This window comes from Rhododendron vialii, chromosome 8a (assembly GCF_030253575.1).
Source record: "Rhododendron vialii isolate Sample 1 chromosome 8a, ASM3025357v1".
NCBI classification, from domain to species: Eukaryota; Viridiplantae; Streptophyta; class Magnoliopsida; order Ericales; family Ericaceae; genus Rhododendron; species Rhododendron vialii.
In genome coordinates, this window is record NC_080564.1 from 860,281 (window position 1) to 877,882 (window position 17,602).

The window sequence follows — 17,602 nt, forward strand, 5'->3', positions numbered from 1 at the left end:
TTCCACATATGTAGGGGCTTCATGTTAAGTTTGTCCTTATTTTAATGTATTATACTATGGAGACTCTAGAAAAGTTGAATTTAGGAGATTTTTTTAATCTTTGTAAGGTGGTAACAAGGTAATTTCATAACAAACAAACAAATGGAGTAGTAAGATATAGGCATGAAAATGTCTTCTTCTTTTTTTTTAACAAACAAAATGGTTTGAATAGTACTATGCATTGAGATGGGATTTCTTGGGTTTATCTCAACGTCTGCTACTTCCGGTGGCTATTGACAATTGTACGACAGAATATCACTTGTTTATGATCGTACGGATTAGGGTCAATCATAGGTTACTCCTTAAAGATTTACTACATTTTCAACGTGATGTTGTCTCGGAGTAATTAATTTGAGGTTTCGAGGCATCGTCATGTAGTGTTTCAACACCTTAATTTATTTCATATTTTTGCGGAGTCCATATATTTGGTATTCATCAATCTCGCAAAAAATATGAAATGAATAATCGTGTTAGGACATCACGTGATGGTGCAAATAAATTTTCGTTGTGTCGCCCCTTGGCTCATAAGAGCAAGTTTACCAGAATAGGAAATCACCTTTTGTAGCTATTTTACATATTTAAGACACCAAAAAAGGGCTACAGCAGATTAGACAAATAAGTAGGTATTTTTCATTTATGAACCGTTCTTTCTTTACTTCTACCTAACAACTGTTTACAAGTTAAGTATTAAAATATTGTTTCTTTCTCTATCCTCCCTACCAATCTCTCTCTCTCTCTCTCTCTCTCTCTCTCTCTCTCGGTGCTCATCACCATGAAACAAATTTCTTCCCATGTTTGATTAAAACCCAATTTCAGCACAAAAACTGATCAGTTTGATCAAAATCCAATTTTGAGTTAAAAAACTGATTATCCACTGCCAAGGTGGAAGAAACTCTGGAAAAAAATGATAAAGTTAAAGGAAAAAAGTGAAAGAATATATATTTTAATTGATATTAGATAAATTATACAGTATTAATATAGTTATGAAAGAAAAAAAATAATTGTTAAACTCGAATTGTGAACCATTTGCATGGTGTTTTACCAAATCATTGGGGTACATGCTCAAGCTTGTATACACAAAACTGCGCCCCTTCCGAAGACACTGCTTCCACCCCCGCCTCTCTCTCTCTCTCTCTCTCTCTCTCTCTCTCTCTCTCTTCATATATCTATCTGCTAAGCATATATATCAACGCCTAATCCTCCTTGCAAAGAATCGCATGGAAGACCCAAAGGAGGTAAGTGAAACTCTCTCTCTCTCTCTCTCTCTCTCTGCCTTTTCACTATGAGATTTGTATATACTCTGTTCTGGTTTCACTAGCTATCAGATTCAAACTCTCTGTTCTCTCAGATCGAAATTAAATAAAAACCCTCGGTTCTCTTACATTTTTCCAGGCATCATAAAGAGAGGACTTCAGTTTAGTTAAAAGATAAGCATATCTGGCCAAGCAACAGATACATACATAAGTGTTGTGTATCTCTACCCGGATGTTAAAATTTCGTTTTATGACATTAAATGTTGATATATTCGAGTAATTTGTTCAATTTTACTCATCTTTTTCGTTCTGATTGTTGATGCATGTCCTATCGATGAGCTTGGGTATGCGGTTTTTTTTTTTTTGGTTTCGATTTAGCTCTTTGAAAAAAGCTAAAATTGATTCATGGAAAAAGAATGGCATGCCTAGAGGTAAAAGGGTTAATTTTATATTTTTTCCCCCACAGAGGCAAGGGTTAGTTTGAGATTAGTCAAATATTTTGGGCTTGAAAAATCTGCTCTTACCGACGGAAAATTCAAATAAGACAGAAGAAAAATCTGGCAGTGACAGAATTTTGAAGGAATTGCCCTCAGATGAAAATGTCAGAAAATGACCTGTCAAATTTCGTTGACTAACAATAAAGATGCAAAATATCAAGAATATACTAAGGGCGGAACCAGGAAATGATTCTGCCCTGGGCGATTCCGCCCTGGCTAACCCAAAATTTATATATGAACCAAAATGCCGACCAATGTTCATCAAAACATAACAACATTTCGCAGCATTGGAATGTGGTGAACTGAGACCTCCTACATGCATTATAATTTTAACCTAAAGAGTAAGATTGTAAGAACTAACATTTTAAACCAATTTGAGCACATTAGTCAGTGCTCTGCATCAACTAAATCAGTAAAAATCTAAGCACACAAATCAAACACCAATGCTCTGTGTTTAACAAATCTAAGCACTCTCTGCATTTAACAATATAAGTACAAATTTAAGCATACTCCCCACAAATCGGTGCAAACAGGAAAGAGAAGAAGTTTTGTACGGGTTTCCCCAGCTCACCGACGAGGAAAGAGAAGAAGTTGGGTTAGGCTAAAGAAAAAATTGAGCTGGGCTAAAATTAATTCGGCTACAAACCTACTGATGAATTTTTTTTTTTTTGGGTTCATGTGAACTTCACTTGGGCTACAGCCCACTGTAGCCCCTTGTATGTTCCGCACTTCAATATACTCAACATTCGTGTGAAAGATATATAAACAAAAGGTTGGGGTGTGTGTGTGTATATATTTGTACACAGAATGATCGTGGCTCAATGTGATTTTTTTTTTTTACAAGTATTATTATTTTTTTTTGGACAAGTCAATGTGATATGTTTCTGTCAATGTGGCACGTATTCTCATTTTGATAGTAACTTTTTGTATGAATTCCTTAGGTTTCCTTTGTAAACAAACACTTAAAAAAAAAAGTATGGTCAGCACATAAGTCGAAAGGAAAAATTAAGGCCTCTTCTTCGAAATTCGTCTTAGGCCTCTGAAATGTCGGGACCGGCCCTGTTTGGATCTTGACTTCAAGAGGGATTTGTAAACGGTAAAAATAAATGTGACAGAATTCTCTCCACGAATCTAAGCAGTGTTTACCTTTCTTTTTTCCCTTTCACAAAAATATGTGCACAATTCAATATATTTTTCTGTATTGAGAATTTGAAAAATTGTTACTTAAGGGTATAGTTTTTTCTTCTTTATTGTGCAGAAGAACAAGCCATGGCTATCAGTGCCCCAGTTTGGGGACTGGGAACAACATGGAGAAATGCCAGACTACTCCATGGACTTCACAAAAATCAGAGAAATGAGGAAACATCACAAGAGGGATGCATCCAGAGCTAGTCTTGGCAATGAAGAAGAGCTCACCTCCTCAACCGCCTCTGCTGCCACCAAAACCACCGTCCACCACAGTGATCATCACCATTACCACCAGAACAACCACTCTCCAACTGTAAGATTCCATTACTTGCTTTGTTAAAAGAACTAGTTTTTGTCTGATTGATACAATTGGTGTTCCATCCCAAAATTGTATTACCACAATAAAAGCAGCTTTACAAGTAGGTACAAAGTTGTTCATTATTAGCAGAGATTTAATTAGTCTTGCTTGTTTGAATCGCATATGTTGCAAATTAATAAGAGAATAAGAAAATTCTGATGTTTAGATTCTCCGTAAAAAATAGAGGTTGATGGTCAAATTCGGGAAGAGTCTTAGTCTTATTGAAATGTACGTATAGAGAAAGATGGATGGTTAGAAGTCTGATTGTTAATCTCTTAGTTAAGCAGATTTTTCCGCTAATAATCTGTACATTGAGAGTGAGTTAGTCCAGTGAATAGTTCAAATCAAGAAACTAGCAGTTTTTTTAATAAGTTTCTGTGCTAAGCCATAGCAGTATTTTTGTTTCAGCGTCTATTACGTTTGGTGCTCTTGGTTGGTGGTGTTGGTAATGGTTGGTAATGAGAAACAAAAAGACTTGTCATTATTTTGGTCCTTGTTAATGTGAACCCCTCACGTGGGATCTAACGGTTCCGAACACATCTGTATCTACGTGTTCCATACAGTAATGGCTGATATGACGCTCCATAATATAAATAATGGGTCGAGTCCGTTGTTCCAATTCCCACAATCCTTTAGACCTATTATGGGAATTCGGAATATAGAACTATGGGCCCTTGAATAAATACTGGAAGTCAGTAGTTAGAACTTTATGAAGAACATTGATGATAGTGGGATGCATGAGGTAGGATGGTGGTGACAATTGCTTGTACCAATCGCCTTTTTTTTTTTATAACTCAGCTTTTGCACACCTCGACGAGAAACCAATCCCACCGCCCATTTAAGGCCAATTAAAGGCAGGGCAAAACTCTATATGAAATGACCTCAAAGGAGTTGATAGCAAATAAGAGATTTCAAATCTGAGATCTTAGGAGGCAACAAATTCCTAAGTTTGTCTCAGGCCTTGATCACTAGGTATCTAGTGGTCTCCACCGCAATGGAACCCTTTCCACTTTGAGCAAGGATTTTTGCATTCTGAGCTCACAGCCAAAAAACTCTGGTAGCTTACTCGGGGAGCTACTAGACGTTTGCCCGTTAGCCAATTATTTTCAGGTTCGGGACTAATCAAGGCTCTCATGAGTGGGCCAGGACACCTGGTAGTAACTTACTAGTAATTTGAAAGTCTTTTTACAAAAAGTGGTGCATTTCTGATGAAACATGAAAAGTCCCATTTGGTTCTTTGTGAAGATTTTTCCTTTTTGAGTATTTGATAAGAATGCATTGGTTAGACATGTAAACATTTTGCTCAAGAACGATATCAAGTTAGTTTTCTCTATATGTTATGGTAAACTCATGTTGAGTTTTGCCTGGATGTTTTAATGATTTTTTCCCTTTCTCTCACAGCCGAGGAGGAGCATTTTCAGCTACTTCAACTGCTTTGCAAAAGCATGAGCTTCCTGGATCAATTGCACTCTAATTAAAAAGTTTTCGTGTAATGATATTATACACTTGTTTTTAGTTTAGGAACAATGATGTGTTTGTGAATCCTATGAGGGCATGTTGATTCTTGTGAACATACGGTATTCCTTAACGGTGGTAAATTATGATGAAAAAGGAAATTAAATCTGTGGAACAGTTAGCCATAGTTAACTGGAAATTTGAAGGGGGTAAACAAAAAACTAGCAGGACTCTGCCAAATCTTTTACCATGCATGTTTACGTACTGTTTAGATGACTTACCAAACTGTGCAAATAAATCAGAATTTTCGCAGACACAACTGAATGGGAGGAGGATCATACACCATAGCAACAATCAATTAGGGTTGATTACAGCTCTAAGTCTAATGCAAAAGGGAAGGAAATCTCTGAAGAATAACCGAAGGAAATCTCCGAAGAAGAATAACCGAGGCAAAAGTTGCACAAATCACCCTCTTTTTCGCGCTGGAAAGAAGTTCATAGACAATAGTGAAAGCGCAGTAATGCAATGTATTACTAACAGTGAACAGCGTTTTCCTTGTGATACAGTGCAGTAATACAACGTATCCCGGACAGAACAGAGATTTCCTCTCTCATTGTTTGGTTTGGTTTAGTTCATTTTGACTTTTTGATGACTGGATTGGCGTTCTTTTTGGATAATCAAATTGGAACCTAGCTTGGATAATCAAATTGGAACCTAGCTTGCTACTGGAGTAGCATTATGAAATCAACAATTAAACAGGCACGAAGCTTTCAATCGATCGGAAAATAAATTAATAAATACATAGAGCATGAAAAACAATCCTGATTAATATATTGAATTCTCGAATTATATACTATATCCTACCATGCACCTAGCTAAAAAGTCCCACTAATTAAATTCAGAAACTAAACTCCTAACCTAACTTATTCAAAACAGATCTCATCAACAAGCTATGATAGTGATGAAACCTCATTAGAGAGAGATTAAAACGAAAACAAAATCCTAACCGGCTACTAACATTGCTGAGGATATATACCCAAAATCAATGAACTACCCCCAGGACATTGACTCACTTGTTGGAAAATACTGCAACAATGCTCCTTGTTAAAGTCACCAACCCAATATGTCGCAATGCAACCAACCACATCGCCAACAAGTTCACCGCATTTCCTTGGATCGAAGTATCCAGTAGACGGCGGATTCTGACTGGCTGGTGGCGGCTTTTGTTCGGCCGGCGGCGATGGAGTCGTCGGTGGTGGCTTTGGAGTGACCGGTGGCAATGGAGTTGGTGGCGGCTTTGGAGTGGCTGGTGGCGGTTTCTGACTGGCTGGCGGAGATGGTGGATAGTATGGGTTATACGGTGGATAGTATGGGTTGTATGGTGGATAGTATGGGTATAGTTGTGAATAGTACAGGTACGGCTGTCCATATCCAGCGCCGTCGAGTGATTTGGATGGTGGCAGGTGAGACTTGGTTTCCTCGGTGGCTAAGGCATTGGTCATCCACATACCAATGCAAACTAGTACTAACATAAAAACAATGGTAGCTGAACCTCTCTTCATCATCATCACTCAAATTATCTCTCTCCAATTAAGTTGGGGTGATGGAATGAAAGTTTGTGATCACCTTTTTATAGGCTTAAGTGAGGTATAAATGGATAACAACTAAAAAATTCAAATGGGATTTTTGTGATAGATTCAAATGATGAACATGCATTTAACAAAAATTTGAAGGAGATGACAATTGATCAGATAAGTTACATATCTAAATGACCTATACTTATCTAGGAGTGTGGGCACATTTCATTAATTTTGCATATATTTTCCCAAATACAACATTTCATTAATTTTGCATATATTTTCCCAAGTACAACATGAAAATTGTTCCTCAGACTATCTAGGATTAATCTCTATACTAGCTAGATACTGCATGGATATTAAACAAATGGGGTGAATAGGTGATTAGTCGTGAGAAGGCATCACGTGGCGTGGCCCTGTATGCTAGCATTTACAAACTAGCTTTTTAGATTATAAGCTTAAACAAATTAAATAAGTTATAAAGTTTTATGAGTTGTAATTTTTTTTAACTTGTTTGCTTGAATATGCCATCAAATAGCTATTCATTTCAGGATTGTTTTATAAAGTGTTTGCTGAGGGGAAAAAACATACGCAAGAATGTTAATAGTTATCCTATCCAATGTTTTTAAATTGGGATACGTATCGTGTATTATTTTTTCACTTATAGTTCGTATCAAGATATGTATCGTATATCTTGAGATATGTTTGCTGGAAGAGTAGGAGATGAGGGAGAATACTAAATAGGGGAAGAAGAGTTTGTATTGCACTTAAACTCAAACTTTTTTTTGGATTGGTACAAAATGGTTAGAACTCATCCCTATTTGTATTACTCCATGAAAGACTCTAGTACAAAGATATTTTCATACAAGATAAACTTTGAGGTAATTCTAGAATTACACTTGAAATCAATTCTCACAAAAAAAAAAAAAAACTCTAGAAGTTTTACAAGGATATTCTAGAGCTAGATATTTTAGAGTTTCTAAAAACTACTATTTATATCTTTTTCGATAATATCTATCATATTTGGGTTTTGCCAATTGGAGTTTTGTCAAAATACTAAATTTAGTTTATGTTTCAACAACGTTAATCATAATTAAAATATAATTAAGAAGTAGATACACCTAATAACACCAACAAACTATGCTTCCATTTAAATAAAAAAATAAGATGCAAAATTTCAAAGTCTCTCAACTGGGCCTATTACATTAAGGCTTTATGTTCCCTTTGTTAGGAAAAGAAAAGTATGACAAAATACAATCGAAGTATGATTCTTTTTTTATACAAGATCTACATTGAGGTTGAATTTCTATCAAATTAAGGGTTTGAAAGATGCCATAATTAGATCAAACGGCTTAGATTAATGTATTTGGAATTCTGCTTCTTGAAATAAGGACCGACGTTTTTCGAATAAGTAATTGTAGGATACGTACAGAATTAGGATGCGCATATAAATCGTAGGATACGCTATCGTACCGTAGGATTTTTATACAAAAAAAAAAAATACACGATGGGATAAGTATCGTTCCCTGAAGGAGACGATACAAATTGTAAGATACGTATCGTCGTAGGTTTTTAACAACTATGATCCTATCCCTCTTGGCTATGTTGCATAGGTTAATTAGATAAAGATCAAAATCGTAATTAGATATAGAGAAGTTTACTAGGTAACTCCCTCGGCTGCGTATGGTTGTGTTCCACATGCATTTTCCCTTTTATATTTCATGAAGTCGTCTTCTCTTATTTTCATTAGGTAGCATGTTTCATGAGTATTGTTTATATAATCAGTCCAATTGAAAAAGACAAATTCTTGAATTAATGTCGAATCGCTCACCAGGATTGATCAAACGGAAAACAAATCAACGAAACGGCAAAAGAAGGATGGTATAAGATTATATTCATGCATCTTATACACTTGTTTTTAGTTTTAGGAACGATGATGCGTATGCAAATCCTACGAGAGCATGTTGATTCCTGAGAACATACCGTATTTCTCAACGGTGGTAAATTTTGATGAAAAAGAAACGATGATTTGTTTGCGAATCCTTTCTCTTGTATCGCTTCGTATTTTTGCATTTGACTACAACCAGTTTAATTAGAATGAAACACCACCAGTAAGTAGTAACACCATACCACCAAAAAGCAATCACGTAAGAGCTTCCAAGTTTCAAGGAGATCAAAAAATGTTATGCGAATCCAAAAGTTGAAAGCAAAGAGAAGCCAAAGGTTACCAGAGTTCAAAGTTCTTCAAACCAAGAGCTAAATCTAGTTTCACCAAATGTATTGTGACATAAATTTATCTTAAAAACAAGCTAGGGAATAGATGAACGATTACAAAATAGGCTTTAGTACAACATGGCTTAGCCACACATCAAGCTGTACTTAGATCAAACAAACAGAACTCTAACAAAAATAAGACATGAGCCAAAGCTTACCGACTCAAGTAAGCTTTACCTACTGCCGCCTATTCCTATCACCAAAAAGGGCACCACCAACTGATGTAAAACTACAGAATACTATCATCACACCTTTTTGATGATTTGCACGACATCTTCATCTTCAAGTTCATGCTCCTGTGTTTTGAGGTGCCAAACATGAATGTTAATAAACAAATACAATATGCCGGAAGAAATAAGAGCAACCAAGTAAACATGGGCTAAGCATGCACTATTTACCTTGCCAACTCTCTGGGGCTTGTGTTTCACACTTGAACCCCAAACCAGTGCGCTGCAACAATGCACCAATTAATAAAGTTAGAATTTAGTAAGGGAGTAGGGTGAATCCCCAGGAAGGGTTCAAAACCCCGAGATGAATATCCAGCTAAAATACAGCACTTGTATTTGTGGCCATTACTGCATGTGCAGTAACTGAATCACATCCACAGGATCCACTTCACAAGTTTTATAACTGGCTTCATAAAAAATGGAAGGTTATTACAGAAGATAGCGTCACCTCTCGGTCTTCATGAAGCAAAGATAATTCTATTTTTTGTTCTCGTTTCTGTATGGATGTTGCTTTCACAAAGCCAATTTTTACATTTTCAACAAAAAATAAATTCTAGTTTCTTAATCTTCCTTTCGGAAATATAGAACCCATATATACTTCATGCACAAATTGTCGTTAATGGATGTTCACAGTCTGAAGTTCAAGGAAAGTCGGGTTAAATTATAGTTTTAGAGGACTCACAACTTAAATTGTTTGAGCATATCCTTGTGAATTCGCTCGCAGAAGTCCTCGACTGTCTTCTTCTTGGATGACAGGATTACAGGGTCTTCGTAATCCGGATTCATACCCTTGGGCTTTGTGTATATGCGAGTTAAAGCAAGATATTCCCATATCTTGTCAAGCAGACCATCAAGGTTCCATTCCAGGTGAGCACTGCAGCAAGTCATTCCAATATGGAAAATAAATACATATCCAAATAATAATGTAGCAGGTAGAAACAAATATTTTTTAACCAAGATATAATGCTCAGAAACAGCACAAGAAGTATAGCAAAGCACCACTCTGATATCAACTGTCAAATATTCATTAAATGTAATGTCCCCGTTATCAGAACATGATGCAAGTGAAGTAAAAATACGGAACATATGTCCAGGGCATCGTGAGTTAGACTGCGGTTTACCAATTTCCTCATACAGAAATGCTCTAACACAATTTCAACAGGATACAACATCCTTTTCTTCTTCTATTTCTTTTTTCATATGTACTAACAGCATACTGCATCACAATTGTTTTTAGTCTTGGAAGTATCTCTGCAGCTCTACTTAACAAATGTAGCTAGTTTGGGAAAATTTATGCAGCATTCAGTTTGACTATTTAGCTGAACATTACTGAAATAGATTTTTAAGAGAGAGAGAGAGAGAGAGAGAGAGAGAGAGAATATGCCGTTTTGCAATAACCTGCAAGTTCGAACTAGCAGTCTTTGTAGTTAGTTTCATTATAGTGAAAATTTTCAAAAGCATGCCTTACAGAAACAAAAACTGGAACAGAGATGGAATACGCAGACCAGATTTTTTTGCAAAACAATTTCAGAATTCAGGTTTCTGGTATAACAGGAAAATGAAACAAAAAAAAATTAAATTAAATTAAAGGTATATATTTACAATTCAGTAATCAATTGCAACATCATCTGATGGTCTTTCTCTGCAAAAAGGAAATCATCTAACTGAAGACAACATTCAAAAGATGGTGTTTCACTTCATAGACACCATCTCAATTCTCAAATATTTACTTACAGACTCCAATTTATATTCATGTTTTCCAATTCAAACCGAACACTCACGAAACTGTAGTCTATGGAAGGGCCGAAGGGGTTACCTTACTGGACAGTAATGAGGAAGTTTATCCAAAATCTCCAGCTCTTCCAATGTTATCTGATCAATTTTGTTTACTGCATAGATGCAAGGCATATAGATCCTACTACCCTCGATAACATCAATGAGGTCATCAGCAGTTGCATCACACCTAAGATTGACATCAGCATTGTGTATTCTGTATTCACTACATATTGCCTTCACCGTTTCAAGATCCAGATGTGTGTTGGCAACTGTTGAGGTGAAATTAATTCCACCCTTCTCTTTCTTCCTGAAGGAAAGATTAGGTGGTTCCTTGTTTAACCTGGATGAAGATAGAAAAAACGATCAAAATGATCAAAACCAGAGCAAATAGGAGCAAAAATGTAGCTGTAGCCTGTAGGTAGTAAGTACAATGTCTACAGCTCTAACACACTGAAGTAGCTCGGGAAGTATACAATTTTACGTAACTAGATTAGACCACCCCATACAACATTTTACAGAACAGCAAGTATGGAAAGTCTCTGAAGTAGTAGAAAGGGGGAGAAGAAAGAGGCGAGTTGGTGTTTTATCATTTGGCATATTGTGATAAATTTACTAATAGGAACACAACCAAAATTCAAATAGAAAGATACTTCTGATCCAAAATACATACTACATTTTTGCATCTATATGAATGGTCCAGAATTCCTGATAACGCATTTAGTGACGAAAAACTAGATTTTGGCCATAAACTGCTAAGTATTAAAGGAATGCCACTCGAACATTAATCTCAAAGTTTGATTCATTTCGGCACAACTAACAATCAGTGAACAACATATACTTATCACTTCATACTCAGTAATAAAACAGCAGCCCTGAAAATGTGATGCAAACAGACGACGGAACATAGTGAAGGAATTAGAAGCAGTAGAGAAGGAGGGGAAACAAGGGGGGAAGAATCGAACAATATCCATTAGATAAAGAAATAAGGGAAGCAGAAACTGCATAAACAGAGAATCATCCACTATAAACAGTAATTACAGGAGTTTGTTTACTTAAGAAGACATTAGTTCCTCATAAACTCATGAGGAACTTTATCCATGCCACGGGCAACATTTGATAAAAGGAGCATTATCTTCCCCTCCCAGCCATTTCCCCACCTTTTCCCCAAGATTTTATGAATCTATTCCCAGGACATGCATCAGTATCATAATAGAGATCGAATCAAAAGTATAAAGGAAGACCTTACAGAAGCAAAAATATAGGATGAGCTGGTAGGTCGATATACATTATGTCTAGAATACAAAGCAGCTAACAAATTTAAAAAAAAGGAAGATTTCAAATCACCTAATGCCAAATCCTTCAAGCTCTTTCTCTATCAAGCGTTTGTGAGTTATTGGCTTTATTGCATCAAGAACAATTAGAATACAGTTGCATGTCCTTGCAGTACTGATGACCTGGATTTTGATGAAACATACTGAGTTACTGATCCAATAAATGAGCATTAGAAACTGTACATAAATAATATCTGAAAGAAGTTATCTTTAACATGCTAATGGATTTGTGATAGGATGATTTCTAAATCCAGATAATCATTGTGTAATGCTAAGATAATGATTGCAATTGATTTCCATACGTGACAATTAGAAGATTGACAAACCCTTTTTTTTTTTGAGCTATAGCAACCAATTGCCAAACATTTTAGTACCATACATAGGTTCGAGAAACATATCTTCCAAAAACTCAGCATTGCTGCTGGCCTTCTTTTGGGTTAGATGCATCTAGATAACGCAGCTAACGGCACGAATATGGAACTGTGATACTGTGTATATGCCTAATTCATTAATCAATGGACATGAAACAGTGTCTACTCAGTACATTTCGGTAGAGTATAGAAGTGCTGTTGCATTGAGTACCAGAAACAACCATCACCCAAGAAGTTGACAGAAATTATGGTCAAGTAATGGAAACAAAACAATACTTTCGCGGGTACACTACACAAATATGCAATGATTACCAGAACCCTGATAAGTCTTTTAGATTCCTTTGTTACCAGTGAGAAAGAGCAATGAATATCTAATATCTAATAATGGAAGAAAAAACAACGGATAGACAACAATAGTCATAGTTTACCTGTCTCCCTCTACCCTTACCATCCTTAGCACCCTCGATAATACCAGGGAGATCCAACAACTGCCAGATAGTAGAGCAATAAAAAAATAGTCAATTATCACATGTGGAAAATGAGAATCATACGGTGCAAGGGGTACCTAATCACTAGTGAACATGGGAAAAGAACGAAGAACCAATCTATTGATGTTGTTTATGTACATTGCCACAACTAATGCAGAAAACTATACCAAAGACCAGGATAAGCCCTTCAACACATGCATGAGAATGATAGTACCTGAATTTTAGCTCCTCGATATACGATCACGCCGGGGATGCAAGTCAATGTAGTGAATTCATAGGAAGCGACCTATGAGCATGGAAAACATAAGGTCTTGATAAAACAATAACAAGAACCTTAACCCTAAGTCTATAAGCAATTTTGTAAATCTGAATGTTCAACACAGAAATATAAGAAACCAAAAGCGAAGAAGGCTTCTTAGACAAAGTAACCTGTTGGATAGTAAATGGTATTGTTTGAAAATTACATACCAACCAATAAAACTTTCAACTTCCAAGCAGGAAAATTTGTTTCAGTTATTAGAACAAGTTCTTCGACATAGGTCAGGAATTGTTATCTTTGTCCCCTCTTGGCTTCATCTCAGAAATGGAGCGAAATCATGAAAAGTAAAAGTTATGGACATTTGAAATGTGGACTATACACTACATGCTCCCAATTTGATTTCCATGCGTGCTTTGAATATGCTTCATAATGAAGATCCATTACAATCATGGCAGTTTAAATATTAATTCCAAGACTTGACAGGTCCCTCACATCAAAAATACCACCGATGTTATCAAGCATGCACTATTGGGTTCAGAAACCCAGCAAGAAAACTTCCTCCCCTTACAAATTTAAGAGCCAGTAAACCAGGAGTCGATCAAGGATGTATAGATTCTTACCTGTCATGCATATCTCTGAGGTTCCAATCCAAGGGTTGTCGCCCCAAGTCCCACAAGATTTAGGCCAACCCAGACAAATGTTAAGGTATAAGAGGGTGCAAGCGCAGCCCAACCCAGCACAAGGCATAAATCATTACCTCCAAGCTCAGCCTAAGAATTTTAGGCATGCGCACATCTCATGCTAAGCAGTGTTTTGGAGCAGCAAAACCCTTAACTGACGCCAATTTCAGCCATAAACCAATCTATAAACTCATGCAGAACAGCCTACAATAGGAATTGTGGTGTTTTGCGTAGGGAACAGTAACCGACAATATGGGTCACCGGCACCTCTAGTTAAGCTGTCTCAATGCGTTTTGACTATCTAAATCGGCAATCCTGCTCCTAATAAGATTTGAGGAATTAGGGAATCGAAGCACCTAGTCTAGTCATTACTTGATGGATTCAAGCAATAAAAAAAAGTCAGCGGGGTGGCTGTTGGTTTCGTTGAAGACGCGAAGGCAAGAGCTCTCAAAACTAGAGAATAGTACTTGGGTTATTCACACAAGGAAGAAGAAAGAGAAAGATGACTGGATGAGGAGATTACTCGAGGCACCAAACTCGAATAGTGCCTTCTCCAATATAATTTTGCCCAGAACTACAGCAGACCACCTCTCTATTGCTGCTTTATCTCCTCCAAAATTGTAGTGTGGGTTACGCACATCACACACCACTAATGTTGCAACATCTTTCATTAGAGGCATCCCATTCTTTTCAGTGTGTGTCCCACACACACACACACACAGAGATGACATTATTGAACCCTATCCATATGAACTTCACTGTGTTTAAAATCTAACAGGAAAGATGGGAAACCAAAGGACAGACTAGACAAGAAAGATCTAACTCCCAGACCTCAGTATAACACTATCTCCTATGTTCCTCTTAATTGGATAACATGAGACTGAAAATTTTCCCCTTCAGTACCAACTTAGAAGTAACACAACATAAATGCTTAAGATCTCAATTGAACTACAACGTCGATATAAAAATCAAATGCACTGTAAGCTATTAAGGAATAATCTTTCCCACAGAAAGTTAAAGTTGATGCAATATTAAGATACAGTGTTGCCTCGTATCCCCGTTAAAGAATGGAAACAATTATGAATTCAAGTGTGAGGATTACACACCTCTGAAAAAGTCCCAGTTAATTTATTCAGAAGCGTTGATTTCCCAACTGAAGGGAAACCCACTAGACCAACTCTTGCATCTCCGCTTTTTGTAACATCAAAACCTTCCCCAGCACCACCACCTCCTTTGGATGGAGGTGCAAGAAGGTCCCTCCGTAGCTTCGCAAGCTTAGCCTAGTATCACAAGCATTGGAATATGCAAAATTAGCGAGAACGAAAAAGGTATCAATAACAATTTCTAAAAGAAGATTTTTTTTTTTTTGATAAGTACTTTCTATTAAAAAGCTCAAACCCAACTACAAACTCTAAGGGGCATTCCCCCGTAAAGAACAAGGCACCTATACATCAGAAAAAAAACAAACTAATGCCAACTGAAATGAGCAAGAATAAAAACTAGAAAGAAATCTATATATCCAATTCTAATTTTCCAACTCCAAAGCTACTAGTGCGAAGGGCCAAAAATCTTGTCTGTGAGATCTTTGAAATCTAAAAGAAGATTGCGTGTATTTAACGGAACATCAAGTAAAAGCACATGAAATCAGGCGATGGTAGCTCAGAAAAGTGACTAGCAGTCTACCACAGCAACTTCAATTGAGATCTTTGAAATCAGGCAATGGTAGTTCAGCAGTCGTGTTAGCAAATAGCTTTTCAAATTTTTTCCCAGCCAATTAAAAGAACTTATTGAGATCTTTTGATAGATGGGAAAGATTTAAAAAATCCAAAGGCACAATTGTCAAAAGTGGACAAACAAAATGGGACAAGAAAGTATACTACTAGTTCCAGTTTACTGAAATCAATTGAAGATGAAAGAAACCGTGGTAGATTCAAGACCACTCACTACTTCCAAAGGAAAATCAGATTCAATATTCAACTTGCAATAGATAAACTAGCACACTATTAACAGTACATGCTTGCAGGCAATGACTAAAAATGATTGAAGAGCATCTACTGCAAGAAATTGCAAGTAGACATACTACCACTAAATCTTAATCAACACTTCAGTATTAAAGAAAAGTCGGTACAAATGTTGCTTCCTTTTTCCAAATAGCAAGACTCTTCTTAAAAGAATGTACTAAAACAGAGTCCTAAGTAATTATATAATGAATGCTCCCTACAAAAACAAAAAGCAGCACCACTAGAAATGTTAGAAAACACAATTATGCATACCTTGAGCAAGCCCAGATGATGGGCAGTAGCTTTGTTCTTTTGGGTCTTGGCCATCTACATTAAAAAGGAAAGAAACGTCACATCCTTAAAACAGACCAAGCCATGAGCAAATAGAGAAATATTGGTATGCCATGAGCAACATATGCTATTCACTAATGCGACATCAAAAATTGCATAAGGAATTATCTAATATTGGCTGAAACACACGCATAAGCACACACATGCACAAGAACACACACGAACAGCAAGGATTCAATCTACTAGAAGTGATTAGAATGAAAGGGGCAATTTCACCAGCACAAGACTGAGACTCCACTTGATTCTTGTTAAGACGAACCCAAGAACGTCGCAATTAGAGAGGAAAATGTTGTACGTACTATATAAAGTCAATACGTGCCGAGTATATAAAGGGTGACATTTGGTACTTTATCACTTTTACTTCGTTAACCCTTCTTTATCTCCACCCAATAGTTCCCATTTCAATTGTGATGACTGAAACAATAAGGGATTTGGTTTTTCGAGGTTTTTATGACACTATTCCTTTCCAAAGGAAGCCACGTGAACGTACTTTTTTCTCTAAAGTTTCACATATAGAATTTGGCTAACATTTAGGATGTTATCAACATTGCTGCATGACCCGATAAGTTCAACCAATTACTAAACCAGGTTACATAATTTCTGCGTATGTATTTGGATGAGTCTAAAAAGTTGAAAACTCGAGCATTTCAACTTGAATGGCTCGCTGTCACTACACAAGAGTGCTACAAACATGAAAGGGCCAAAAAATCCAGCACGTTGATAATAAATGACTAACAGCGCTCAATGAATTCCGTCACTTTCTTCAGAGAGTTACCTGTACCTCTCTCGAAAAAATCCCTGCAGAAATAAAGACTCTTACTTGCCGTGACCTTGTGGCCAATAAGTGGAATAGGTTATTGGTTTCAATGTCTAAGGAATTTTTTCGCTTGTGATAGATAAAGCAGTAAAGGTGAAAAACTCCACATTTTTCTGGGTTACTCATAAAAACAAAAGCAGAACTACTATCCAAGAAGATTTGACCCGAAATAATAATAGACGGAAACAAAAACTCTCTGTGGCTCGATATGGATGCAAACTGCAAAGCAGCTAGGGTTTTGAAATTCGGGAGACGGTTGAAAGAACACATGCATACAGTTTACATATATGGACACAGATGTAGATATATGCAGAGAGAGAGAGGGAGAGAGAAGGGGGATGAGACCTCATCCTCGATGTCTTTGATTTTTTGCATAACAGTAGCCATTGTTGAAGCTGGAAGCTCGAGGAGAGAGTGCGCCTCACTCGATCACGAAGTACCGACTGCTTAGACTAGTAATTGGTACTACGCTACAAGCTTTGGATTGTTGGAACTCCGAATTTGGGTCGTGCGATGAAGATTGAAGAAGGAAGAGCCTATAGCTACGGTGGAGGAGTGTAATAGAACTGGCGTGTGGGGGTACGTATCAGGTCGTGGTTCTTTAACCTCGCGACTCCAACGCACGAGTTCAGAAAACGTTTATCATTCTTCGGTAAATGGG

At 36.8% G+C, this 17,602-nt stretch overlaps 2 protein-coding genes across 4 annotated transcripts; one reads left to right on the forward strand and one right to left on the reverse strand.

The window, feature by feature from the left end:
- Positions 1–733: 733 nt before the first annotated feature.
- Positions 734–8,290, forward strand: LOC131298168 (uncharacterized). 2 transcript variants are annotated; one of them, XM_058323498.1, is made up of 4 exons: positions 734–1,274; positions 3,048–3,290; positions 4,737–4,833; positions 8,272–8,290. In XM_058323498.1, the coding sequence occupies exons 1-3, from the start codon at positions 1,098–1,100 to the stop codon at positions 4,782–4,784; spliced, it is 468 nt and encodes a 155-aa protein (XP_058179481.1). In that variant the 5' UTR covers positions 734–1,097; the 3' UTR covers positions 4,785–4,833; positions 8,272–8,290. The 2 variants fall into 2 exon arrangements, with proteins under 2 accessions (XP_058179481.1, XP_058179479.1); XM_058323496.1 differs by lacking the exon at positions 8,272–8,290 and having other exon boundaries at positions 4,737–4,960.
- A 301-nt stretch (positions 8,291–8,591) lies between these two features.
- On the reverse strand, positions 8,592–17,506 carry LOC131298169 (developmentally-regulated G-protein 3). Of its 2 annotated transcripts, XM_058323499.1 has the most exons (10): positions 17,287–17,505; positions 16,047–16,100; positions 14,880–15,053; positions 13,049–13,120; positions 12,775–12,834; positions 11,989–12,098; positions 10,685–10,984; positions 9,551–9,742; positions 9,040–9,091; positions 8,592–8,937 (listed from the first exon to the last, which is right to left on the reverse strand). In XM_058323499.1, the coding sequence occupies exons 1-10, from the start codon at positions 17,326–17,328 to the stop codon at positions 8,887–8,889; spliced, it is 1,107 nt and encodes a 368-aa protein (XP_058179482.1). In that variant the 5' UTR covers positions 17,329–17,505; the 3' UTR covers positions 8,592–8,886. The 2 variants fall into 2 exon arrangements, with proteins under 2 accessions (XP_058179482.1, XP_058179483.1); XM_058323500.1 differs by lacking the exon at positions 13,049–13,120 and having other exon boundaries at positions 17,287–17,506.
- Between the last annotated feature and the right edge of the window lie 96 nt (positions 17,507–17,602).